We start from the raw sequence: 27766 nt of genomic DNA on the forward strand, positions 1-27766 counted from the left end.
ATTGTAGCATGGCTGTTGTGAGAGTTTAGAGCATTTGGGGCAAACTTTTGTGAAATGTTAAAGTGGTTTGCCCGTGAAAACTTATAAAGCATGTTCAGGTTTTGAACAAATTGCGCGCAAACGTCGGGGGACACATTTCCGGCAACTTTTGCGCACATTTCGGACAGGTTTTGAGGAGGCTGGCAGGGGCGTGGTGTGACACCGGACGGGCTGATGACTCTGTGGATTCACTCATGCATGGTCACACAATGTGACAGTTCAGACATGGCTGGAAACGGGAGGCAGCTCCGTTTAACCGAGCCCCATCTCCGACTCCGAGCCGCCTCCAAAAACTAACAACAACAAAAGTAGGGGGAAAAAAAACTTTTCCTTGCGCAAGTTAACGGGCCCGGGACAGACAGTCAGACTGGAAAAAGTTTGTGCATGAATGAGTTTGAGAGGCAGCATTTAGAAAAAAATAGTTTGTTGAGCTGAAAGGGAGGCGACAGGTTTGGGAGTCAGAGGGAGGGTCGCTGCAGCCGCGGGAGGTCTACACGCCTTTCAACGCACTCAAATGATGGCACCAACGATGGCAGATGGATTTGCTTTTCGTGTTTAAGTATGACATCTCCGGTCTAAAGGTATGACGGATAAACACTTCTGTGAAAATTTGCCTGTGCGTAAAAATGGGAGTAAAGTGTTTCCAAGTAAATGAAGAACGGCACGTTAATCAGGTAATTAAACTTCAGTTTTACTAAACAAGAAGAGTGAGACAAAAGCCGGACAAAGCTTAAAGGGAGTCTGGGGACTCTGGCACAGTCTGTATTGTGAGCTTGGCAGGTATGCTTTGTATTTGAACCTGTCTCTGTCTGTTGCATTCATCACCGGCCGACAGAAATGCCACAAATACCTGTGAAACTGACAGAAATGGTTTCAAAGTTTGCCAGAAGATATTAATTCACCACAAGGTCAGATGATACACTTTTTGACTCTCTCTGGGTTTAATAACTGCAGTATCCTTAAAACTTATACCACTTAATTTACTATTTATTACAAGTGATTGAAAAAGAGCTCAAATCTTTTACTAAAGTACAAAAAAAGCAATTAGACAGTGTAAAATGCTTTGTCACAAGTTAAAGTCCTGCATTCAACACTTAAGTAAAAGTACGAAGGTATTAGCGTCAAAATGCACTTAAAGTACCAAAAGTACTCATTGTGCAGAATGGCCTATTTCAGAATCATATAGGCGACTTTACTGGCTTGTAAGTGATGAATTAATGTGTCTATCACTTTGACATTGCACCTGCTATTAACTGCTGTATATACTGCAGGGAAGGTTAACCTAAGCTGTAAAAAGAAACTATTTGTTTTAACTTCTAAAAAAAAGTTAGTGTCCAGGCTGCCTTAAAATTTCAAGGTTTTAAGTTTTAAGACAAGTTGAATCATTATAAAAATTACCTCAACTTGACTTTATTAAAGTTTCAAGGCAACCTGGACAATAACTTTTTTAAAAAGTTAAAACAAATAGTCTCTTTTTATAGTGTATAATATTACATTAAATTTTAATATAATTATATTGATAATCTAAATCTGCAAAGAAACTAACTAAAGCTATGAATTGAAATGTAAAGTATCTGAAATTGTATCATTAAAGAAAGTACTTTCACTTGCCTTCCTAAATTCAGTGAACTTAAAATTTTAAGGCAGCCCTGACACTAACTTTTTCAAGTTACAACTAAGAGTTTATTTTTTACAGTGGAGTAGACGTAGAAAGTAGAATAAAATTGACATATTGGAGTAAAGTACAAGTACCTCAAAACTGTACATAAGTACAGTACTTGACCAAATGTAGAGTTACATTCCACCACTGCTCATTACCAGTATTTATAACAGGTATTTTTAAAAGAAAAATGGTGTTATGAAAATTATACTATTTACTTCTATACTAACATACAATTTAATTATAATAGTTTATATGGTATTTGTTACATTTCAACAGTTTATTAGTTGTAGTTTATTCTGTATTCTGAGGTTTATATGTGACAACTCATGAACACCTACACATTCTCTGAATAATTCACTCAACCAGTGCTACATAGGTTGAGAGAATAGTTTACTAAACTAGTCTGAAAGTATGTTGTAAATTGTCACATTGTACTCTATAAACATCTACAAGGCAAAACTGTTGAATTGTTGAATCTCAACTAATCAGGTTGGTAGAAAAAAACACTATAAACTATCAGTAGGCGGACTATTCAAATAAAGTTATGTTCACTAGTTATGATCTGCCAACTTTATTCAAGTCTTAGAGAAAATTGTTTGAATCATGTTTTTTCTCTTCCAGGTGTCATACATATTGTGAACCCTAGTCGATGGATTTATTACCTACAATACAAGAATATTTTAGTAAGTTTCTCCTCTGCTCTGTTTGTATGTGATGAATTTTCTGCTTGAATACTGAGTGTCTGATGTATGTAATAATGTCTAAAAGATGTACTTGATTTTTTCGAAGCACATTGTCACCTGTCCATCTCAGTGGAGGACATAATGCATCTAAGTATAAATATAAATCTGTTTTTACTTACATTTTAAAATGTAGTTTGAATAGCTTGTTTAAATGTCAGCTATAAATGTAAAAGCTGTGACATTAAAAATATCAAATGTAGTGGTAAAGAAAATTAGTAAATCAATGTAAAATTAATTGACAAAACTCATTTATCAAGCAGAATAGTTAAACATCCTCTAAATTTCAGCTTTTCAAATGTGAGATATGTGAGATATTTGTCAGAATTTTTCAATATATTTGCAGTTTTGGTGATTGTTGAAACACAGCAAGCATTTCAAGAAATCTTTCTGATATTTTAAAAATGTAATAATTCAATTAATTAAAGGGACAAAAAAAAGTTAAGAATTTTCACATTAAAATACCTACTTTGAGTTTTTTTTAACTAAAAAAAGCTTATTTCTAACTGTAAATCAGAATTTGTCACACAGTTATTATATTATCGTCCGTTATTACAGTAAAAAACATTTCTATTTGATCCCTTCGGCTTTAGTGTTACAGTTGACAGAGCAAGAGAGGAAGGGAGGGTGGTGTGTCTGTGTCAGTATTTGTTTCTGTGTGTGTGTGTGTGTGTGTGTGTGTGTGTGTGTGTGTGTGTGTGTGTGTGTGTGTGTGTGCGTGCGTGCGTGCATGTGCCACACCAGAGCCCCATCGCTGCTAAATGCTGTTTTCGAACATTATAATGTTGATCTCAGCACATGCCTGCTGGGCAGTGGAGCGAGCAGGTGAGAGAGAGACGGGCCTAACAGAGAGAGAGAAAGAAAGGGAGAGTGAACCAGCGTTCAGTCAAACAGGTGGCCTATACAGTATACGGGCGGCGAAAAAGCGTCTGTGTTTGAGGCGAATGCTGTGTTTCGATTTATCGATATCCGTAGCCTATGAGGCAGTTTTCTATAAAGACCTTGTTCTGCTAAGCGTTTTATGAAAAAGATAAATATGTCGGAGTCCAGTCGTCACTTCCACTCTCCTCCATGTCCTTGTGTCTTCTTGTGTGTTCGTATGTGCAGAGTGTTTAACCTCGGGGTAAGGCCTTATCTGGCAAAGATCAACTCAGATCGACTTCGAGCACAGGCTCATATGAATTTTTTAAACTTTCTGTTTGTTCTCTTTTTGTTTTCCTCCCTTTGTGGCCCCCTCCAGCCTGTACTTTCTCCATAGGCTAGAAATCTTGAAGCATGGGCGACTGGAGCTTTCTGGGGCGGCTGTTGGAGAACGCTCAGGAGCACTCAACGGTCATCGGCAAAGTCTGGCTGACTGTCCTCTTCATCTTCAGGATCCTGGTGCTGGGGGCCGCAGCCGAAGAGGTCTGGGGCGACGAGCAGTCCGACTTCACCTGCAACACCCAACAGCCCGGTTGCGAGAACGTCTGCTACGACGAGGCCTTCCCTATCTCGCACATTCGCTTCTGGGTGTTGCAGATCATCTTTGTGTCCACACCGACTCTCATCTACCTGGGCCACGTGCTACACATCGTCCGCATGGAGGAGAAGCGGAAAGAGAAGGAGGAGGAGATGCGCAAAGCAAACAGGTTCCAAGAGGAGAAAGAACTCCTTTATAGAAATGGTGGAGATGCTGGAGGTGGAGGTGGCGGCAAGAAAGAGAAGCCGCCAATCAGGGACGAGCATGGCAAAATCCGTATCAGAGGCGCATTGCTGCGTACCTATGTGTTCAACATTATTTTCAAGACCCTGTTTGAAGTGGGATTCATTTTGGGCCAGTATTTCCTCTATGGCTTCCAGCTGAGGCCCCTGTACAAGTGTGCACGTTGGCCCTGCCCCAACACCGTTGACTGCTTCATATCGAGGCCCACTGAAAAGACTATTTTTATTATATTTATGCTTGTGGTGGCTTGCGTGTCTCTTTTGCTGAATTTGTTAGAGATCTATCACCTTGGATGGAAGAAAGTTAAACAGGGCATGACGAATGAGTTTGCCCCCGACCACGAGTCGCTGCGCCGCGTCGACATTGCAGAGCCTGAGTGTTTGGCCTCGGCCTCCAGAACTGCCCCATCCAGCCTCAGCTACCCACCCAACTACACAGATGTGACGGCGGGCAGCGGGGCGTTCCTGCCGCCCATGGTGCCGGCAGCCGTGCCTTCGGCAGCGGAGTTCAAGATGGACGAACTCCAGCGGGAGGAGTCCCTCCACCAGCCCTCCCCCTCCTCCCACTACTACATCAGCAACAACAACAACCACAGGCTGGCCACGCAGCAGAACTGGGCCAACCTGGCCACCGAGCAGCAGACTCGGGAGATGAAGGCCACCTCCCCCTCCCCATCTTCCTCTTCCTCCACCAGCACTGACAAGGAGCAGCAGCCCATCGATGCTGCACTGCTCCCTCCAACCAGCAACACCACCAGTAACACCAACATCCCCAACTCAACTGCCACTGCCGCCTCCAGCAGCAGCAGCCCCGACACTGCGTCCAACGCAGGCAGCTGGAGTGGGGGGAAGAGCGAGCAGGAGGAAGGCCATGTCACCACCACCACTGTGGAGATGCACGAGCCTCCAGTAACGGTCAGCACAGACCCTCGACGGCTCAGTCGGGCCAGCAAGAGCAGCAGCATCAGGGCCAGGCCGAGCGACCTGGCTGTCTGAATCCCTTCAACCCTTTCATGTCCCTAAACCCTCCCTGACCAACACCCCGCTTCCCCAAACCCAACCCCCAAACACTGATTCTCAGACAAAAAAAAATCTCACATGCATAAAGGAAAAAAAAATCAAAAAACAAAAAAAAGTCAAAAAACAGAAAAAGGCAAGGTGACAAGAGACAAGAAAGCAGAAAAACAAATGGTTTGGGCAAATGTGAAATGACTTGATCAGCAGCGGTCGTTGATTTAGTGCAATCGGTGAGTTGCAGAGTAGTTGAGGCAAGGTTTGTTTTTTTTGGATGGTCTTAATTTATGCACACAAAATGTGATCATGCAGTGCTATGAAGTCAGACGGCTCCGCCCACATGGAGCGAAGGACATTGTGATGTCATAATTTTGCATCAAAATGGACACATCTCGGCAACATGTTTGGTTTTGGGGGGGAGATCTCACGGTGTTTTCTTTCTTCTTTTTGTTGAGCCTAAAGGACTTCAAATGAAAACGATTATTTGTCAAAACAATGTCTGGATTTTTTTTTTTTTTTTTTTTGGAGGAAGCACAGGTAGCTGGCATCATTGTACAGATCAGTTATTTCATGTGTAGCCGGACAATAGCTCATATATCTTGTTAATCATTTTTATCTGGTATTGCAGTTAAACCAGCAGCACAACGTGAACTGCGTGTTGCACTACATGTCAACAGGTTGTTCCAGCGTTTGTCCTTTGACCTCAGTTGCTGCATCACTTCCTGATTTTTACCAAACACCTGTTGTGTTAAACATAACTCATCCAGGAAGAAATTTCATCAACAAACATACATGTACTGTGTTTCTTGTTGGTGTGCATGCCAGCATGTGTAGCCCTACAACTCACCGATTCACTGACAGATTTTTAAAGCTGGATAGCTTGGTTTACCCATGATCCATTGCTGCACTTCTCTGCAGAGACAATATATATTATAACTGAAACAAAAATGGATAGGAACGGACTGATGTGATAATCCCAGAGTCCTCAGAATTAACAGACATAGGCGCAGTGTGGACGGGATATGGGTCAAAACTGCTGGTAGAAGTCATCCCTTTGATTCCCAGAATGCACCTGGGTCTCTACAAGCACCACATTGTCAATAACAGAGATCAAAATGTTCCCACTATGCTGTTAGTTTACAAGACAGGAAAATAGGAGCAGAGTCCCGTGCGCCTTCCTCTGTCAGCATCACCTTCAGTCAACATGTCTGAAAAGAGAAATGCTCTGCACTATATGCACAAATGACGAGATATTGCCTTCAAAGAATCTTGAAAATATGAAAACACACGGCAGCCACCATCTGAAGAATAATATTCTACATGTTCACTCAGACAAACAGCCTCCCATAGCTCTTTTGTTAGACTTTAAACTGCTATTTTTTTAGTTAGATTGTTGGCAGATATTTTTGCCCTTAAACCCACAACCCCCTCACAGCTAAAGATCGAGAGCAACTTGGGGAGTTGAGTGATTTTCACCGTCACACATTTCACGTTGCTTCTTCATTGGTTTTATTCTGAAAAGTGCTATTTTTTTAAATTGAATTTTACTCATAAATTGCATACTTGTAGTAGTCAGTTTGTGGTTGCAAAACAGCTACGATTTAAACAAAATGACCTGGCGAGTATCAAAACGCCACGGTGCAGTCGACCTTGACGGCTTCTATTTTGTTGTGTTCATCTGATACTTAGAGATCTTTAGAAACCCAAACTTTTAACTGAATTCATCAGCAGCCGCAGTCCTCTGTCTCTGTTGTGTCACTGTGCTGTTTGGTTCATTCACAACCCAGGCACTCACCTTAAAAAACTTGTTTTCTTTTTTTTTTTTTTTTTTTTTTTTTTTTTAGCTTTACAGCAACCTTAATCTCCACTGTATTATCCTGTGAGTTTACCACAAGGGCAGAGTTGAAAGTACACAGTAAGACTGTGAAACTCATTGGAAATATTGTACTCACATGGCATAAAAACACGATTAAGTACTAATATGTTTGTGCACAGTATTTTATAGGAACAATACTTTTCCAGCAGTTAATGTGCAGGCTAATACACTGGAGTAAGAGCAAAGTGGTAGCAGCTGTTTTTTGTTTTTTTTTAGGGGGGCGGGGGTTACAAAATGATGGTACTGTATGGTGTAAGAGTATCTGTACCCATATAATGTTTCATACTCTATCTTAAGTTGCTTAAATCACATTTAGTGCAAACAGAAACACAAAGAGGAGAACAAACACTGACACAATGCATAGGTAAAAGCAGCCTTTCCCAATCCATGTTTCTTGTTCAAAATGACAAAAAAATCTTTGTTATCTGCATTTGTTTTTGATCCCAAAAGTTTACATTTTGGTAGTTGATAAAGATTTGCACATTTAGGAAAGAAAACTTGCTGTTCTACAATGCTAATATTGGTAGTAGTAGTAGTAGTAGAGAGAGCGAGAGAGTGAGAGCGAGAGAGCGAGCGTGACGAGAAAACTGCCAATCTCTATGATCCTCAAAGGAAAAAAAAATGTCTTAAAACTAAAACGCAGTGGCTCTTCATAAAAAAGGCAGTATTAAAAAACAAAACTTATTTATCTCGAGCTCAGATAATGATGAGTTTAAAGATTAAAAAAAAAACAAACAACAGCAGGAGAGAGAAATAAACAGTTGGGGTATTTTTCTTTGTGTTCACTCGGTATGTTCTCACAGACATCAAAACAGACGACTCCACTGTTGAGAGAATGTTAGCTGGGTAGCTGGCCCTTCCCTAACCCTGCATACGAAGCCCTGACAGGATGTTGTGTTCAAAGCCCGTCGTCCCCGTAACTCCTCCAAAAACCTCTCTCCTCTTACGTTTCATGCAGAGCATGATTTCTCTGGCTCGTCAGGGAGTAGGATCCATCTCACAATGCTCAGAACAGCAACCTGTTTTCAATGCTGTCTTAAACAAGAGAAGTGCCTTGTGTATGAATGATTCTTTTGTAAGAACAAGTTGATGTAAATGTTCATTTACCTCAAATGTTTACAAAACTGTTACTAAATAAATTTTTTGTACCATATTTGTTGTTGGTGCTGTCACTTCAGCTTTGCCTGATGGATAAATTCATCGATCCCACAGACATCAACGCAGAGCTACAGACAAAAGAACTGAGCTTTGACTCCTAGACTTGACCTTGACTTGTCCTGAGCATCTTGAAGTTTTCACCTAACACAATCCAAACTCATTAATTAATAAGAAATGGATTGTAGGCTTTTGTATTGAAACGACTTGGTCATTCCAATGGTCCTTACTTGGACTTGTCCATAAAGTAACCCAGCTGATGGGGGTTAAAGTTCTGCATCTGTGCATTATTATGTAGCCCAAATGGGGTTAGTTTTAGGCATGAAAACCACGATTATGGTGAGGAAAAGGCCATTTTTGGGCTAAAATCCCCGCTTTTGGTGGCACTATCCTGGCTGGAAATTCAGCCATAACTCTGTAAAAAACAACAGTTTCCATGGAACTATTCCTGGTGAAAACAGTGATGGGTCACTGAAAAAAACAACCATGTTTGATGGCTCAGATCCACTGGAAACAAGCGATAACAAGCTAAAAAAAACCCAATGCGTTTTGTCGCTTGATGGTCTCAAAAAGTGGTCTGGAGCTTGAAAATCGTGTCGTCTAGGTGTCATACCATCCACCATCCCGTCCACCTCCCCATGACAAAGTCAACTCCATATATACTACGTTTGGTGTAGCCAAATACAAGTGTACCACCAAGACTTCTTGTGTTTTGACCAGTCAGACCACTTGACAAGGTTGTCTGGTACACATTTGACCACATATCTTTTGTAAAGTAAAATGCAACCTTAAAAAGCACATAAAAATGCTTCATCAATGCAGAACATGGTGGTCGCTATGGTGATAGTGCACTAATGCTCAGTAACTTGTGTGGACCATCCATCGTTTTGCCCTATGAAAGGAGATGTGTTGAATTCTTCTGCCAGCAAAATCTTCAGCTGTACTAACATAACCACTAATGTGATCAGCGAAAATACTAGTGTGAGTGGATGTAATAACTGCAAGGGGCCCTTGACCCTCTAGCGTAAGTGAAGTAACAGAATCTGAACAAAAGTGGTCAGCTGAAGGCACATGATAGACTTAGGTTTGAATGGCAATGTGTCTCAGCTGTCCATCTGTGTTCAGATCACTGAAACGCTTGTCAGAAACGGGTGTAAACAGGCTCTAAGTGTTTCAAAGTACAATACGTTCATTGCAAGTATATACTTACTCACAGTGTCTGATTTACACAAAACACTAAAAGTATATGGGTATAAATCTTTTATAAATATTAGAAATACTTGTTCTCAGCCTGCTGTTATTGGTGGTTTTAAGTCATTTTAACTGTTCTTATGCTTGTTTGTAGTTAAGTAAAATGTTAAAATCTAATTCTGGCAACGTGTTTCTCAGATTCTCAGTTACTCAGATCTTACTACAGCAACATCATAGCACGTATAGTTCACATTTGAACTGATGGTTTCTTGCTTGCTTTTCATCTTATGTGCTGTCCACATCGACTTCAGGAAAGCTTCTGAGTGTCTTTGGCATCACACTCTTTGTAGACTCTTTGACCTCCGACCTCGCCACTGCTCACTCCCTCACTCTGCATTCCAACAGCGAATGTCAAAATGTGACGCTGAGCCAGAGGCACTCACACACACAACCAGGCCCACTTCATAACCACATCCAGAAATAATTAAAATAAGACGGGCGTGTCAGTCTTGCACCTGAGAGTCAAACATCTATCACAAACTCGGTCTGCACCCTCACAAGGGCTGAGTGATTATTTACAACACTGTGCAATACATGATGGAGGGGTGACATTTACTGCTGCTGGGAAAGATCGTTTTGATCTTTGGGCACAGTGGGCATCAACAAAGCAACAGATAAAACAGACACTCATATAAAAACAAATATATAAGTGAACTGACTAAATGTTGAAGTATACTTTTGTGGCCTTCGTCATTGAATACATAGTTAAGGAAAAAGTTTTTGGATTTCTTTTAGAGAGTGAGATCTCATGTCTGGCAATATAGGAATATATGGTTAGCCAAGGTTAGAATAAAAACAGCGAAAACAAGTGCAAAAAATACACCTTACAGCACCCCTAAAGCAGACTAATTTATGTTGTATCCCATTAATTTCACCATTTGAACAGAAATGTAAAAACTTGATTTCTTTTTTTAGCCGAAGTCATTTGTCGACTTTTACTTTTTATGTGTACTGTACACAAGTTGCATAATATGACATTGACATGACATATAACTTTGATGGACTACAGCATCCCCGAAAAATCTCCAATGAAGTAGAGGGTAAGTTGGGGCCATGCCCACATGACCTACCACTTCTTGCAGTGTGGGGTTGTCTACCAAAGGATTTTGTACTCGCCAGTGCTGGATTCTGGTATGTCTACAAAAACACATAATTTCAGTTATATAAAAATAAAATAATGCTGCATTGCTACCATACAAGTTTAAGCAGCTTTCCACATTAAAATATTGTGAAAAATTGACAAATAATTCATCACACTTACCCTCAAATAAGACTTGAAATGTAGATCCGAAGCTTGAAAAGAAACCCACAGGAGATTTAACTGAAAGGATGACATATAACACAAAAGTGAATAATTCAATATTAATAATTTCTTAAAATTGACTATTATGCAACATATAAAGGGACAACTAATATCACAGCAAAGCAATTATAACCAAGCTGACATTTACCTATCAGTAGTAACTTAAATACTAACCTACCAAACTTTTTTTTTTACCTAATTTTTCATTTTATATGAGATTATTTTGCTGGAAACAAAACAGACTAAAAATGGCACTGCATTTTAACATGGACATGCACAACAGCTAATGTTACTGTGGTAGCTAAGCTAGTTAGCTGTAATTTGATAAATTAGTTGACTTGGATAAAACAAAGTAAACATTTTCAGTTGAAAGCAAAAAGAAAAATAAAAAGTCTAACGTTAGCAAATTTTTTTAAGCTAGCTTTATACTAGCTGACGTAGGTAGTAAATATTAGCTTAGCAAAAATGTTTGTCAGTTATATATAATAATAAAGCCCACCATCAACTGAAAAGTGACTGAAACTGTAAATGTATCATTTATAGCTCAGGTAGTTTGCTATAGTAAGTGACTGTAACTGTTCACAACATTGGTTAAACGACAGAAAAAGCAAAACAACAAAACAATGCCTAATGTTAGCTAACATTGTTAAGCTAGCTTCATACCAGCTAATGTAGCAAGCTAACATTAGCTTAGCAAATACGTTTGTCAGTTACAGCAGCTAAACATAGCCCAAAATCAACTTAAAAGTAACTGAAAATATTACTGTAATGTTTATAGCTGAGCTAGCATGCTGCAATTAGTGAAATTGTCTGACTGGATAAAAGACAAACGATTTACTTTGAGCACAAAACGAACAAAAGCTAATGTTAGCTGATACTGATAAGCTAGTTATCTACCAGCTAAATTAGGTTTTACCATCAGCTTAGCAAATGTGTTTTTCAGTTAAGTCAGCTAAACAAAGCATACCATCAAGTTTAAAAAATGATACCTTTTCTCTCCATAACTTAGTTTTTGTATTAGCATCTTTTACAATTTGCAGCCTTGGCACACCTCATATGCCACAGTGTTAGCATACAGGGTTGCTAACATCAACACAGTGTATGCTAACATGCTAACGGAAAGCATGGAAGAATAGGCTACCGTACACCGGATTATTGAGTCATTTTTAGCTTAAATTGATCATAAATTCTTCCCCAAAAAATTAGTATGTGTAACTTTTTGGCCACCAGGAGACAGAAAAACAGGTTTGAATGGCAATGTGTCTCAGCAGAAAAACATATGAGAATATATGAGAATAAATAATGTAATATAACGTGATTAAACTTTACTAAAAAACAATTACTAGAATAAATTTAAAAGAAAAAATAATATGATTATACTAAAATTGTACACTATGAAAAAAAGTTGTAATATTATGATATTAAACTCATAACTTTACTAAATAAACTCACAGATTAAGACCAGAAAGTTGGATAATTTGGTAAGATTTGCTGTCCATAATTTCCAAAATATCATCTCATAATTTTGACCATCACTTCTGATCATTTATTCATACATTGCCACTTTTTATACCATCTTATGTGACTCTCTGGTTTTAATCTGCATTTTTGTCCCATAAAAAATTATGAGTTTAATCTTATAATATTGCAATTTTTTTCTTTTAAATTTACAAGTTTAATCTTTTATCTTGTCTTTCTTCAATATGGCCCTCATCCTCTGTCATACATTTCAGTAATTTGACGTCAGTATCAACAATATGTATTGAGGCAGGTTTAAGTTTTGCTCCATGGGTTTTTAACTTTCTAAATGCAGTAAGGCAGTCGTTTAATGTCAATCAACCAAATCTGATTAATTTTAGTCTGTAAAACAGATATCTGGTCTCAAATTTAACAAAAGCAACCCAAATTAGGAGGAAACTAAATGTCTGCAAGGTTAAATAATGAGATAAAACAGCATGAGGGTTTGGAGGGATTACTTTGCACAGGATATTTGGCATTGAGTCTGACAACGGAGTACAGTACATGAGTGCTGGGCTCTTGGGTCCAGTGGCTGCAGAGTGATGGGAGATAGTCGATCTGTTGGCACGACTGACTGGAGGCTTCAGCCCGTCACTCAGTCAGTCCGCCTTGTTTCCACTGCAGAGCCAAATAGAGCTCAGTGCTTTTCACTGACATTTTCTACTGCAGCAGCAGCATTTCTTTGATTCACAATATCAGGATATTTTGTAGTTTAACTTGTTGTAATTAGACAGTCTGCCTTTGCCAAAGGATCCAATGATTGCACTTTCTGTGTTAACGTTCGTCTACTAATAATCATATTTTACAGTTGAAGTAAAACAGCAGAGAAATATTTCTGTAGTAAAACTTTTCTTTTTGTTCCTGCACCTGATGGCTGGCCCTGGCACCCTATAGGCAAGCTTTCCTATAAAAAGTAAAAAGTAAAAAAAATATTTTATTTATTTATTTATTTTATTTATTATTATTATTATTATTATTATTATTATTATTATTATTATTATTATTATTATTGTTGTTATTATTATTATTATTATTATTATTATTATTATTATTATGCCTCATGATATCTACTGCCATTTAATTTAATCTTTTATATTTATTGTATTCATTACTTGCCATCTTTAAAAAGTTAATATATGTCTGAAAATACACACTAAACTCAATCCAAAATAATTTCAGCAAAGACAAATTGGCTGTTCATAAAAAGAAAACATTTCATTTAAAGTACACAACATTAATAATGGGTTAACTGTTTCCCATGACTCCGGTGTAATCATGTGAGCTATGGCTAAAGCAAAATCACTGTGCAGCACCGGCCCATAAAAGCAAAGCCAACTATATAGTTAACAAATAGTTGTGCATGGATTGTTTTGTAAGGACTCAAGGACATTGATTTGGTTTCAATTTTATAAAAACTTCAATGCATAAACCAGCTAGAGTAACCACCACAAGCTGGTAAAAAATTTCTGCAAAAATATACTTTAAGCTGGTCAAACAAGCTGGTCAACCAAGCTGGTCAACCAGTTTAAACCATATTAAGCTGGTCAATCTGGTTTTTTTCTCAGCGGGGAGCTCACTGTTGTATGTAAAAGGTTCTTTTTATTCATGACACTTATAACCACCCTACTTGTTATTGTAGGCCCAGTTTAAAAAGCTCTGTTTTGCACAATATATGTAGAAGGGGGTCCATGTTTTATCTTTCTTAAACTCAGGGGTCCTTGACCTGAAAAACATTTTTAAAAACCCTGTTTTATGAGGATCGGGGGCTCTGGGTGATTCTTGATGGTTGCCTACAGGGAGATGTGCCACTGTTTAGAAAGGCAACTCATTGTTTTAGTAACAAAAGTTTACAGATAAAGGTCAAAATCTTGTAAAGACTTAAAGTTATGCAGACCTGCCACTAGTGAATTTAAATCCACTTAACACTGTCAATAAATGTAAATTATTTTGGTAATCCGCCACCACATTTGACTCCATGCAATTCCTTCAGTTTGAGAGCATTACATTAACTTTGTCACATTTTGGATAGCAGGAGGTGGGTAGGAGGACCAGGCACATGACACACACAAATCTAAAGGTTTATTTATAAAAAAAAAAAGGCTTACAAGCTAGACTCCCAAAATCAGTCAGGAGATGGAGAGCAGGCACCAGAGGTCCAAACAAAACACAAACTGACAAAGAACAAAGAAAGTGGGCAGCAGAGAAAGACTAATTGGGGGAGTGAAAACAGGGTGAGCATGAGGTGAGCAGACTGCAGGATACTGAGGGGCAGGTGGAAGTAATGGGAGGGGGCAGACAATCAAAACTGGCAGAAAAACACACAAAAGCAGATTTGAAATGAGAGAAGCCAGTAACAAAATAAAACAGAAAACAAGAACGAATATTAGAATTTTAAAAATGAAAACATGACAAAACAATTAATTCGAAAAACCTCATTGCCCCCTTGAAACCTGAGCAAATTGGCTTGATTTCTAAAAAAAAAAAGAAAAAGAAAAAGAAAAGAAAAACATGGAAAGAAGGCAAAGAGCAACAAGGAATGACCTAAATATAAGCAAGGAACTCATAAGTGAAAAGTATCAGAAATAGGAAATACCCTTAAAAAAGTGACAAATTAAAAGAAAAATAGCAAAATAAATAAATAAATAAATAAAGATAATCATAATAATATTAATAATAGTAGTAGTAGTAGTAGTAGTAGTAATAATAATAATAATAATAATAATAATAATAATAATTGTTTTCCCCCCTGTAACCTAATTTTAAATATATCATAATAAAATTTTTACATTCATCTCTCTCGTGTTTTTTTTTTAATCATTTTTTAATGATTTACTCTCTCTACATGTTTTTTTGTTTGTTTGTTTGTTTTGTTTTTTTTAGCTATTTTTAGGCAATTTTCTTGTAACCTTTTAATAAGCTCTTGCAATTTGCAGTACAATTTATGCCAAGCTGCTGATTGCCTGTTTTTGAAAGAAATTCAAACCAGTCATCTCTGGTTTTAAAAGGTTTAAAAGCTTGCTAAAGGTGTAAAAGAACTGATGTCAATTCAGGTTTTTTTTAAAGGTTAATCAAGAAGTATTTAACAATACAATAATTTGGCCCATTGAGGAAGTAAAAACATTAAATTCCAAGGTCATCACAGTGGTTTCAGTGGTGGTTTTTAACCATTTGGAGTCCTGTGGCCCCTGTGAGGCTCCACTTGGCCCCGTGGTGGAAAAGCAGCTACTGCAGAGGGAGAAGGTCTGCTCACTGAGTCACCCGTCTACAACTCAGAGCAGACAGGAGGCTATATTTAGCCTTTAATCACCTAACAAATTCACACTCAGCCCACAGCACAAATACCTCAGGCCCTCTTTATGTATTTCAGGAGTGTGATGAATTTTGTTTCTGGGAGGCCTGACCGCTGGCTCATGGAAAGATGTGGTTTGTTTGAAAGAAACTTCTCTAGTTTGGTGCCAGACTGTCGGCATTTTTTAAAGGTCAGATCACGTCGCCGCAGAGTCCTTTACAAAAATTCTTGAAATAGTATAGTATACTTTAGTTATTAATGTTTGAAACCCGGTTGAAGAGGTGAGTTATTGGAAACTTTTGAGAAAATAATGTGTTGACATTGTAGCTTTAGAGAGAAAATGAGGTTTTCCCTTTTGATTTGAGCCCAGTGCCATTACAAGGATTTCTGAGTTAATACAAACCAAACCTTCTTAGAAATTTTTATCCACAAAAACAAAATATCTACCAGCTTAACGCAATTTTTTAACCCTTTAAAACCTAGATTGTCATCAGTTTTCTTGTGCTGCATTTAGACACCATTCACAAGTATTTGTCCCTTTGAAAACTGAGCAAATTGGTTTTGATTACTTGGAAAACATGAAAAAAAGGCAAAGACCAACTTGGCAAGAAATGTACCAGAAATTGTAAAAAAAAATTGTAAAAGGGGACAAGAAAATCACTTAAAATAATTTTAAAAAAAGAGAGGATTATTATTAATTTTATTTTTAAAGATTTTATATTAACAATAACAATATATATACAATAAATGCATTTTCAAATTTTTGGGCCATGTGTTGCTAAGTTGGTTTTGGAAGAAATTAAAAGAACTTGCTCTGAGAATGATTTGAAAACTTCAGAAATCTCAGCAGCTAATCAAATAATTCATCAAATGTCTGTTGATGTTGATTCTAGATTAATGAGTGTCACGGGACCAAAAATCCGTATGAGAGGTTTTCGTTTGACCATGACTTCATCAAAATATACCCCAAAGTTTTAAAAAAAAGTTAAAAAAAAAAACAAAACAACAACAACACCAAAAAAAAACGTTGATACATTGTGAAGAAATTACTTATAGGACTTAAGTGCAGTATGTGATTGATAAATGATGTAATGTTGCAGCAGTTGTACAGTGTGCGGTCATGTGGGGGGCAGCTTGTTTTGACTGTCTGTCCATGGGGGGGGGTCGGGGCTGCACGGGAGAGAATCATGAGGGGACGTCAGCTCTGCAGGGACACCTACAGGTGAGCTAAAGGTATGGACACAATGCCCACAATGCACCTGGCTGACTTCACCTGCATGCACCAGACTACATGCATCACGATTCCATAAAAGGTACTCAAATAACATGACCTCCAATCAACTTTAAAGAGGCAAAATGAGGCACAGCGCAAAATAAAGGTCTACTCTAATGATTTAGGACTGACAAACTCCTCATTTACACACTGGAGAGGCTTTAGACAAGTCTTGTCACTTTTTAAATTTTGTCCAAAATGTTCAGGAAGACAGCTTGCACCAAGAAATGTTAATAAATGTGTTCAATTTTTTGGTTTGTTTGTTTTTTACAAAAAGAAAACATACAATGTACTGTAAATACAGAAGAAACAAGAGTTCAAAAAAAGTTATGTAAGCAAAAAAAAAATAATAAATAAATAAAAAACCCCTAACCTCCAGATTCTAAAAGGACCCAAAATTTCCTCTTGTCTAAGGTATCCACTCTGTCTGTGAACATGACAGCACATATGAGCTCAGTCCGAAGGGTTTATAAATCAATTAAAAGGAAAATAACTATAAATAAACAATAACAAAACGGCCGTTGTTCCCCTTTAATTTGTCATTGATATGAATCGGTGCCACGTGCACATTTAAAGAGGTTACTTACCAAATGAGAGACGAAGGAGGACTGAAGAGTAAATCATGCCTGCACACTGACTCAGCAGGGATCACAGTCAATGAGAAAATTTGATCTGAAAGAGAATTAATGTTTGAAGGAAAACTAAATACCTGAGTCCAAGACAGATTTCCCTGCAGGGACAATTAAGTATTTTTTTGCCAAGATGCTCATTGCCTTTTTATCATGTTAAAATAAAGAAAGACAATTTGCGATCCAGGTTTCAAAGGTTTAAGCTTGACCATCATGCATTGCATTGTTTTCCATATCCCAACAAGCAGCATGTCATCTTTCTGTTTGGTACCAATAAAATTGCAATAAAACATCCACTGGATGTTTTCTCTTGAAATATTCTGCAACACCCCTGTGTTTTTAAAGGGTCAAAGGTCACAACATCACATCGTCAACAAGCCTGTGAGGGCTGCTACATTGCTGGTTTTGAGGAGAAATGGCAATTTCAAAGATTTGAGATAGGGGAATGTGATCCTGGCTTTAAAGGGGAATGGTTTTGTGTGTGTGTGTGTGTGTGTGTGTGTGTGTGTGTGTGTGTGTGTGTGTGTGTCAGCTGGTGGGCATTTTGGAAAAAGTTGAGTTTAGTGACTCTGTGCTGCACTCAGCTTCACTGTGGTTCACCAAATAGGGTCAGGCCATCCTAAATTTAACTTAATCCAAGCCCCCCACTCTCCCTCACCACCAGTCAGGGCCAAGGTTACACTGTTCTGTGTGTCTGTGTGTGTGTGTGTGTGTGTGTGTGTGTGTGTGTGTGTGTGTGCGTGTGTGTGTGTGTGTGTAGGGGGTTGGACATTTGTTGTCCATAAAATAAATCCACATATTATCATCCTCAGTTTGGAAGATGCCAAAACTTTTGCAACATCCAAGAATCAGGACACTTTTGCTTCATTCTGCAGAAACAAAAGTATCAAAGAGGATGAAGGACAGAAAATATTTATGTTTCGTTTTAACCCACATCCCAGCTGTCCCTGCTAAACTCTTCCCGTCCTTCAGCTGGTCCTCCACCGCATGTTGAGGCACACAACCTGAGAAATGCAGTTGTCATCCATTCCTGCCCTCTTGTCCTCTGTGCAGCTGTACACTGCACCGACACACACACATCCACACACATCCACACACACGCTGGCTCTTCCCTCCCAGTCGCTGTTGTTTTATCATTAAATGGCGACATTAGTTCATATCATGTGATTCGAAGAGGATTCATTGCACATTAGAGGCCCTAATCGCCACCTATAGTCTACCCCCCGAGCCTCGCCCACATGACCCTGCTGACCACAGCGCTTTCTTTATGCCCCCTGAAAGAGCTGGGGATTGAGCCCAAACAAAAAAAACCCCACGAGGGTGAAAAAATGTTTTTACACCCACCCCGCTCCCTCGCAGCCTGGCTGTGTGGGCGCACAGGGCCGTTTTAGCTTTAGATCAATGGGACAAGTTACTGGAGTCTGGCCAACTCTGACCGATAGCACAGAAAGAAAAAAGCTTGCCTCTTCAAAAAATTGGGGTTTTGTCACCTTGTTTTGTACGTCCACTCGTGCACCTCCACCAAAAAAAAAAAAAAGTGAGGTGAAATGGAGGGAATGTTTTTCCTTAAAGCCAAAAGGTTTGAGTTTTGGTGCATTGCTTTGGTGCGAGGGCGAGGCTGGGGAGGAGGAGGAGGAGGAGGAGGTGGGGTGTGCACAGGCTCATGGGAGGAGAGGGGAGGCCGGCTGACGTCCGCCCGGCTGCAGACGAACCTCTTGTCAGACGTGGGTCCTGACACGGAAGCTCAACAAAGCAGCGGCTCGTCCAGCGGCTCATGATGGGGGTTATAGTTTAACAACACGTCTGGTAGTGATGATGGCTGATAAAGCAGGAGATCAGGGACACTCGCCCAGTCCCACCGGGGAGGGGGTTCACAGCGAGGGCGGAGCGCCCCCCGTTGGGCGACACAGGACAGTGCTCTGTTTCACTCAGACACAAAGACAGACGCTGCCTCGTCTCTTGTTGTGTCTGTCAAATGTCAGACTTCATATTTTGTATATTTCTCGTCGTCAACTAATCTAACAATTAATTTATCAATAAGTTTAAGCACTCCTCTGCACCACAGAGCTTCACTGTTGTCCAAAAACTAAAAATACTGACCCTTCATTAGCATACACACAGTTTTTTTGGACTCACTCCAAAATGTTAGATTTTAATTCGTTTTTTGAGCTACAAAAAGGGTATTTGACACCATGATTGACAGCTGTGTGTGTCAATCCATGTCCTCGCGTTCAGTGGCGCTGCTCCTGATTGGTCGGACAGGTGTTTGGGCGGGACTCTGACTCCAAAAGACGTTACCAGCACAAGATGGCAGCAGCCATACCCTTGATATTTTAGCTTTACTTTTGCATAGTGCAGGGAGGTGGGGACGCATTGTCCATCTTTATATACAGTCCACAGTCTCGTCTTTGAACCGACAATTGAGGTAGTAACAGGGCTGGACTGGATTATAGGTGGGACGGTTTGGACGACATGTTATGCGTGCGACTCAACGGTGGATTTAGAAAGCAGCGAGTAACTGTTAGTGCATGACTCTAAGAAAAGGACCAAGATCAACTACCATTTGACTGGGATTAAATTATTGTTCTGTGTGATCAGCTGATCAGAATTGATCAGATCGATGGATGAGAAGAGCAGCAGAGTGAGTGAATGTAAACTTTTAGATGCAGCACAATAAGCGGGTAAGCTTCAGTTTCACTGCACCTGGCGTTCTGCTGCTCCGCCTGTGACTACAGTACGCTCGCCGCTCAGAGAGCGTGGCGCAACAAAAAACAGCACGGTATATATGTTTCAATAGCCCTAGAAAATGTATTTTTTGGCAGCTGATATTTTAATAAATGAATGTGTTGGAAATTGTGCGCCACACCCATCACGCCTCTTTTGCTTCAGTGATGCCGGCATGCTGTCTAAAGTCACACATTTTCGCAACATGATGCAGCCTTTTTTTGTGTAAAAATCATAAAAATGAAAGGCTGCAGCTGCATAATCTCTGTGTAAAAAGGGGCTGTAGATATGCTCTGAATGTCGCAGCTCCTTTATGTAAAAGTAGTGATAACTCTAACCTTTCCAACACAGCTTCCTGTCTCGTGACTCCCTGGCTGTTGCACTGACCCCGGGGTGTCGACAGGCTCGCCTCCTCCTGCTCTGCTGTCCGTCATCTGCCAGATAACACTCCCTGCCTCAGTGTCATGTCCGCCTGGCACCTAGTTTAAAAAAAATAAAAAAAGGGACATGATAACGAGGAAGGTCATAACACGGTGAAGAGGCCCCCCGTGTTGTGCCAAAATTAACACTGTCGTAACTTTAACGTGGACGCTGGAGGGATAATATTCTTAAAATCTGATGTTTTTACATTAGCATTAAAAATAAGGTCATTGCTTGACTGTAATTATTAATTTAAGCTCTACCTGGTAATAAATTACAAAAAATAATGCAAGAAATGTGTCACTTTCGTGTGAATAATAATCTTCAATAAGTGGAATTGTATGGAAGAATTAAAGAAATAAAGAAGGACACATTATTACTGAGCCCTGTGTCAGGAGTGATTAAAGGGACAGTTCTCCCAAAATCAAAAACATATTTTTCCTCTGATCTGCAAAAGCTGTTTATCAGTCTAGTTTGTTTTATTGCGAGTTGCCAAATGTGTTGGAGATATCCACCGCAGAGATTTCTGCCTTCTCTCCAGTATAATGGAAATATATGGCACTCGGTTTGTGGTGCTCAAAGTGCCAAAAAAATGACATTTTAAAAACTCAACAGCAATGGCAGAAGGATGAGTGCATCTACTGCTGTCTCACCTAGCATCACTGAGCGCATCATTACAGCTCAATCAAGCAAACGCCATTAATGTTTACATCTCGCGCTGTCACGAGCCTCTTGTCCGTCGATGCACGCCGTTTGTGCTTTGAACTTTGACCCCCTCAGTGTTTTCAAGTAATCAAAGCTAATTGGAACATTTTGTCTGCCTAAACAATTTTAAAAAATATTTTTTAGCCTTTTTTTATAGGTAATTTCTCACTTTTATTTGTTTGTTTTACTGTTTTGTTTTGTTTTATTATTTTTTCTGGCAAATTTTCTGCTAATTTTTTTAAATCATTTTTCTTCTTTGTTGCTCATTACTTTTCTCCACTGTTTATGAAAAAAAGCCAATTTGCCCAGGTTTCAAAGGGTTAAATAAATAATTTGATTGTGCTTCCCATCTTTGCTGAGCAACAGTTTTGTGTGAAAGGAGTTAAATGTCCGTCCCATATAGACGTCTGTCTCAAACAAGCCCGCTGAGTTCAGTGATTCAAGCAAACAACAGCCCGGGCTCAATAACTGAAGTTTTACAGTAGTTTTGTCATAATTTGGTGAACTGGCCCTTTAACATCAACGTTTTTTTTTTTTTTTTTTTTTTTTACTACATGTCAAATTAACACAGCATCATTTAGGAGTCTGGTTAGAAAATGAAATCATTTATTTAACACGACCGTATCAGCAGATCAGCCCACACACATAGCATCAGACTCACAATCACTCACTTTCAGTATATACAGATAGGCACATTCACATTAGGCGTTACAGCCAGCCACAGCGTCTACTGTAGGTCCAAACCATGTGGCGGGTTTGGTCTCTGCCTCAGAGTCCTGCAGGGAAAATCAGCCAGGTTAACTAACACGGGTCTTCTGATCCGGGGTCAGTTTTGTTAACTTCCGTAAGTCAAGTTTAAAGGTTTCTGGGGCCTGGTGGCACTGATGTGGTGTCAGAGATCCAGACCGGCGCTGTCCAAAAAAAAAAAAAAAAAAAAGAAACATCCACAAAACCTTTGCTCCTAAAATGTCACACTGAAGCTTTAAACGCACAAACAAGTGAACGAAATAAGAGAAACACTTAATGTTTGGATGAAATGGAAGTGTTTTCCCTGACTGTGTTCACCAGATTTAGACATTTGAGACGTTGGGTTAGAGGTGGATCAAACAACATCGGGGGCCGGATGCTTTTAAACGATGTGTGTGCACAAAAAAACCCATGCATACGCCTTTTCCCCACACGCCAACTGGTAATTAGGAAGGACGAGTGTGCGGTGGGAATGTCCTCACTTTATAAACTGGATGAAAATGATGCATATAGACAGTTCTGCGTTAGTGCGTTCACACAGTTTCAGTCATGAATCCACAGAGTTTTATGCATCTGGTCCCTGAAGGGTGTTCCTGTTATTTTTAGCACTGGTTGTGTTTTGTTTGGGTGTAAAATTGAGCTTTTTTTTATTTTAGAGTGTTTAAATGAAAGTTAATAAATGATCAAGGAAGAAAAAGAAAATCCTCAAATAGTCTTCATTTGATTTTAAAGTTGATGGCACGTTCTCCAAATTTATTGACACATTCAGAAAGAAAAATTCAAACGAAACTCAAAAAATGAAAAGTAAAAAAAATGGGACTTTAACCACATAAATAAAAAAATATTTAAAGAAATAAACAATGGATAGTGTGGAAGTTCATAACGAAAAAAAAAAAAAAATTCAAATGTCCAACCAAGTCACAATAAAAGCTTTTGCCTCGCAGTGCTAGCACTCTAAAACAGTTTGGAAGAAGAGCGCTCAGTTTTTAAACTAAACTGATGTTGAAAGAGACTAAGAAATGAAGGAAAGTCCAAACACTGGGACAAAAGCAGAAAGGAAATGTTCAAAAATAGTCTGTTGCGCTCTGAATAATCCATGTCCTTCATGTTTTGCAAGTTCCCGCACGAAATAACCCTTTTTAAATGGACGAGAGAGAGGCGAGGGACTGCAGCAGGTTTTCGATGAGTGAGGGGTGAAGAAGGAAATGACACCCATAAAAATCCCATCCCAACGTAAAGAGGATACGGTCAAACTAATAAAAAGATAAATAAATAATCAGTCTTTTTAAAAAGGCTTCTCAGGAGGCGGGTGGTTTCAAGCTGAAGGTGTCAGTGGGTGTCCCTCTCTGTGTCGACTCCGATCACCGCCTTGTTTCAGAGATATTTACACTTCAAAAGCGACCCAATCTGGGTTTAGTACGCACATAATGCTACATCGCATGAATGGAGGTTCCCCTAATGTCCTATAAAGAAACGCAGCATGTCGGCAGGTTGCCGTTAACCCGCACCACACAGAGCGAGTCGGGTCTGTGTGACGAGAGGTAACACGAGGTTTGAAAAGTCCTTTCACTGTCCTGGATCAGTCCTGACTCCTCAGGTCCTCGGCGGTGCGCTCGGGTCTGAGAGCGGCGCTGACAGAGGAGGAGCAGTGAGCGGGATGATGGGGAGGAATGAAAGCAGCCCAGTATAATGGAAATGTGTGATACCACAAACCAGAGCGCCACCCCGACTGACAGGAAGACGCTTTATGTTGCGCTAAATGTCGGAAATTCCATCTTCATGCAGCAAGAAATGTAACTGAGACCCCATGAGGCTAAATTCCTCCATTATGGACTTAGTGACAGCATCAGCACCGCAGAGCATCGCTTTTACATCGCTGACTATCTAAACACTCGAGCCAAAATAAGTTCACACCCACACAGGAGATGTCGCTTATTTGACCGGGTTGTGTTTGCTGCTCTCAGCTGTTTGAAGCAGGTCAGTTTACTGCTGTCTCAGTCTCATTAGCCTCTTTAATGCTGCCTGTTCAGGGCCAAATATCGCAACGTCGCTCTGCGTCAGCGTCACGTTTACGGTGCGACTGCGGAACAGGAAAGTTTAAAAGCGCCGCATCAAGATCTGCGTAAGGATAGTCGCGATCAAAGGAACCACGCACTCATTTGAGTTTTTAATAATCATCACGGCTGAGAGAAAAAAAGTTATTTTCTCGTGATAAACCGAGAAAATTGCCTTTTGTTTTCTCCGTGTAGATTAACCCATTATGAAGACAAAATGAGCTTCTTGATCTTGAAACAATGGTGTTTAAAAAAAAAAAAAGACTTGCAAGCACGACTTTTCTCAGCTTCTGTACTTGAAGAGGAGTAAACTACCAATAATCCCCCAAATAAGGCGCAGTCACATAACATCCCTGTGCTACTGAACGCGTCCTTTGATTGGCCCCCGAGAAGGACGTCTGATTAATATTGATCCGAGATAAAAGAGAGAATTCCTGCACATTGATCTATTACTTGCAAAACAACATTTCGGTCATCAGACGTTTATCCGTGACGGATGAAGGTCTGACAACAAAAACGTTGTTTAATTAATAAAAAACCTTTACTGCAAGTAATAAGATAAGTGCTGGAAATATCTTTTTTTTAAAAATAATCTATAGACAATTTCCTCCTACGCAACCGTCCACACGTTTTTGAAGGTGTTCGTGAGCCTCCACATTCAAATATTGATCAGACAAATCACAAACTAAACACTGTTTGAAAGCGAAGCTGCAGTTTGTCAGTTGTTTGTGATAATGAAGTAAACACGGTGATGAAACGGGCTAAAATAATTACTTGTCTTATGTTTAACAAACTAACAGCTGTGCGGGTGTGCACCACCTCTAAATCTTCTTTGGTTTGTGAATTTAGGATTTAAAAGTGGAGAAAATTTGCAGAAAATTACACTGTTGCTTCAAACGCTTTTAACACTTTCAAACCTCATGAGTGAAGTGAAAAAAAATCACTATGGTTACATGCACACAATATTCCCGTATTATTCCGAGTGACAGTATTTAGAATACGAGTGTAAACAGAATATTCCATTTAATTATCCTGAATTAGGCCTTTTTCTTAGTTTTGCATTTTCTGATTAAGACATGTGGGATATGGCACAATTATTTGGGTTTAACAGCATTTTTTTGGATATATGAATATGCGTCTCATCTGGGGTTTTCGCTGCAGTTGCATCACACGCCCCGTTGTCTTTTTGAGGTTGGTGCTGTGCGTTGTCATGGATACTTTGTGCAAAAACCAACTGGCAATTAGTTTGCAAAAAGCCCACATTTCTGGTCCGAAGGAGAAACATATCTACTTCTGAACATTTTGAAACACTGGATATCAACAGGTTTTTGGATATGCATAAATAACACAACACCAACCTTTTCAAGAAGGTGGTTGAAAGAGTAACAGCTCCACCACCAGCAGGAAACCGAGAAAAATCCTACTTTGATGCAAAAAAGCTAAATGATAAGCGGCTACGGCTGTTCTTTTACATTTTCTGACGTGATGAACGGCACGTTAGGTCGCATTAATCGGAGCGTGCACGGCTGCACGTAAACAGGAGTGTTAGTGTGATGTAAATTTTCATTCGCCGTGTAAACAGCTCAGCACGAATATTGACTGTTTTGTGCGTGTAAACGTACGTACTGATGGGTCGAACCTGAATCTTTCCACCTGTCAGTCAGTCAGTGCAACAAGAATTTACTGCTGCAGAATATTTAGTGTTTAATGATCCTTTCAAATAGAAATCTAAAGAAGTACTTACAGGTGCATGATCAGCTGCTAAATTTAGTGCAAAAAAACGTTACCTGCTGTGTTTCTGTTATTTTACAGGCTGAACTATCGACTGCAACAAAGATGGAATTTCAACAAACCGGCTGGCAGCTTTTTCTCACATTATCAGCCTTCACTGTTCTTCTCTTCTTCTCCTTTAGCAGTTCTACTTTCCCCCTTTTTCTCTTCCTTCTCCCTCTATTTATTCTGTTAAATTTACTCCCAAAGCACTTGATTTTCTCTTCCGACCACGGAGCGATGGCGAGGAGGACGTGAAGTTTAGAGAGTAGAAAAAAATAACTCCTGTCTCCTTGTGGCCTCCTGGTTTGTTAAGCGTGATTCTGTGTTGTTAAAAGTTTAGATATTGTTAAACTGCTTATCTGAGCTCTATGAACACGCTCCTCCTTCAGCAGCACCTCCTCTACCAAAACATGATGATAATAATGGCAAAACACTTCTATCTGACTTCTTCACCTCCTTTAATGGTGCCTGTCCTCCTCTTCTGGTTTACGACCGGAGGAAAAATGAACAATTTCATCTTCTAGCTTCACCTCCTCCTCCTCCTCGTGAATCTATCAGGAGAAGCTAAAGTTTGGGCTGCTCTTCACCGTCACTTCCATCATCCTCTACAAGTTCTCAGTTGTGGACGCTCCTCACCAGGAGGAAACAGCAAGTCAGCGAGGAGGGTAAGACAGGAGAGGAGCACACACTACGATCTATCCTCCTCCTCCTCCTCCTCCTCCTCCTCCTCCTCCTCTAACCGTTCAGGCTCCGCTAACAAAAAGTCAATGTGACTGCTACTCTCCCCCAGCTGCTTCACCCCCATCCTCCTCCTCCTCCTCCTCCTCCTCCTCCTCCTCCTCCGCCTCCGCCTCATCTTCCCCCAGGTGTTCTTTGTCTGTGTAAACGTCCCTGACCAGGAGGACTCTGGTGAGGAGGCTCTCCAGGATCTGTCGCTCCAGCGGCGTGGAGCTGAACCACAGCGGGTCGTCAGGACCGCAGGCCGGATCCGGCTGAACGTAGAAGACGTCTAGACGCTCACGCAACACCGCCGGACTGGAGGGAGGAGAGAGGAGGACAGAAGGAAAGTGAGGAGAGAAAAGGATGAAAAAAGTAAAGTGAGCAGATGAGAAGAAGAGCACAGAGAGTCGGGAAGGAGATGAGGAGAAGAAAAAGGAGATGAGGGGAAAAAAGAGGAGTTTAAGACAGTGAAAGATAATGAAGGCAGAGAAAAGTGCACAAAATTTTAAAGAAAAAGATAAAGACGACAGAGGATGGAAAGGATGCGAACAAAAGAGGAAGACGGGAGGAAACATGATTATAGGAGGAAGGGGAGCAAAAAGGGGAGGTGGGGGAGAGACAGAGGGAGGTGAATCTTTTGTTCTGGATAAACTGCTGACAGCTGAGAATATTTCACGTTACGTCCTCATCTTTCAGTGGTCAACACTGTGGTTCAGGATGTGAACAGCAATGAGTTATAATCACAGGACTCAGAGAAACACGCAAATCCAGCTCGCTCGTCGACTTAGGGATGCAAAATGGAGCAAATGCATTTCCCAAACTTCCTGCAGATACAAACTGATATAATGGACGTCACATGATGTCTAATTTAATGTTCGAAAGCGTCACATTTTTAATTAGCAATTAATATAATGCTTTGATAATCAAGAGAGAAAAGTCATCACGAAAAAATGTAAAAAAAAGTTTAACAAAAGTTTTTAAGCTATTGAGATTTTCAGGCTTTTTTGCACTTTTTAACATGTTTTACTAATTTTATCATAAATGTTTAGTCATGTAAAATATTTGTTTCATTATGTATACTTTTTATCCCTCTTAAGGATTTTGTCTATGCTCTGTTGCCTTTTTAATCTATCTACTTTAAGCTTTTATTTTTTTTTTAAAAATCTACTTTT

The 27766-nt window shown here is 39.7% G+C and overlaps 2 protein-coding genes and 1 long non-coding RNA gene across 4 annotated transcripts in view; 1 reads left to right on the top strand and 2 right to left on the bottom strand.

Moving 5' to 3' along the window:
• LOC121948950 overlaps positions 1 to 14434 on the bottom strand; it is a 49608-nt gene extending 35174 nt beyond the window's left edge. The window contains exons 1-3 of the long non-coding RNA XR_006106197.1: positions 14366 to 14434; positions 10701 to 10760; positions 10510 to 10576 (exon numbers count right to left, since the gene is read on the bottom strand). This is a non-coding gene — a long non-coding RNA (uncharacterized LOC121948950). The remainder of the gene's footprint in view (positions 1 to 10509; positions 10577 to 10700; positions 10761 to 14365) is intronic.
• Positions 259 to 8182, top strand: gja3 (gap junction protein, alpha 3). 2 transcript variants are annotated; one of them, XM_042494507.1, is made up of 3 exons: positions 259 to 713; positions 2324 to 2385; positions 3683 to 8182. In XM_042494507.1, the coding sequence occupies exon 3, from the start codon at positions 3718 to 3720 to the stop codon at positions 5137 to 5139; it is 1422 nt and encodes a 473-aa protein (XP_042350441.1). In that variant the 5' UTR covers positions 259 to 713; positions 2324 to 2385; positions 3683 to 3717; the 3' UTR covers positions 5140 to 8182. The 2 variants fall into 2 exon arrangements, with proteins under 2 accessions (XP_042350441.1, XP_042350440.1); XM_042494506.1 differs by having other exon boundaries at positions 259 to 620.
• Positions 14435 to 21889: 7455 nt separating the features above from the next.
• zmym2 (zinc finger, MYM-type 2) overlaps positions 21890 to 27766 on the bottom strand; it is a 45944-nt gene continuing 40067 nt past the window's right edge. The window contains exon 26 of the mRNA XM_042494227.1: positions 21890 to 26909. Coding sequence (XP_042350161.1) covers positions 26651 to 26909 — 259 coding nt within the window. The 3' untranslated portion in view covers positions 21890 to 26650. The remainder of the gene's footprint in view (positions 26910 to 27766) is intronic.

This window comes from Plectropomus leopardus, chromosome 10, assembly GCF_008729295.1.
Source record: "Plectropomus leopardus isolate mb chromosome 10, YSFRI_Pleo_2.0, whole genome shotgun sequence".
Classification (NCBI taxonomy): Eukaryota; Metazoa; Chordata; class Actinopteri; order Perciformes; family Serranidae; genus Plectropomus; species Plectropomus leopardus.

Bases quoted from the DNA above. Each gene is read 5' to 3' on its own strand.
- gja3 (XM_042494507.1), top strand. From the start codon at position 3,718: ATGGGCGACTGGAGCTTTCTGGGGCGGCTGTTGGAGAACGCTCAGGAG.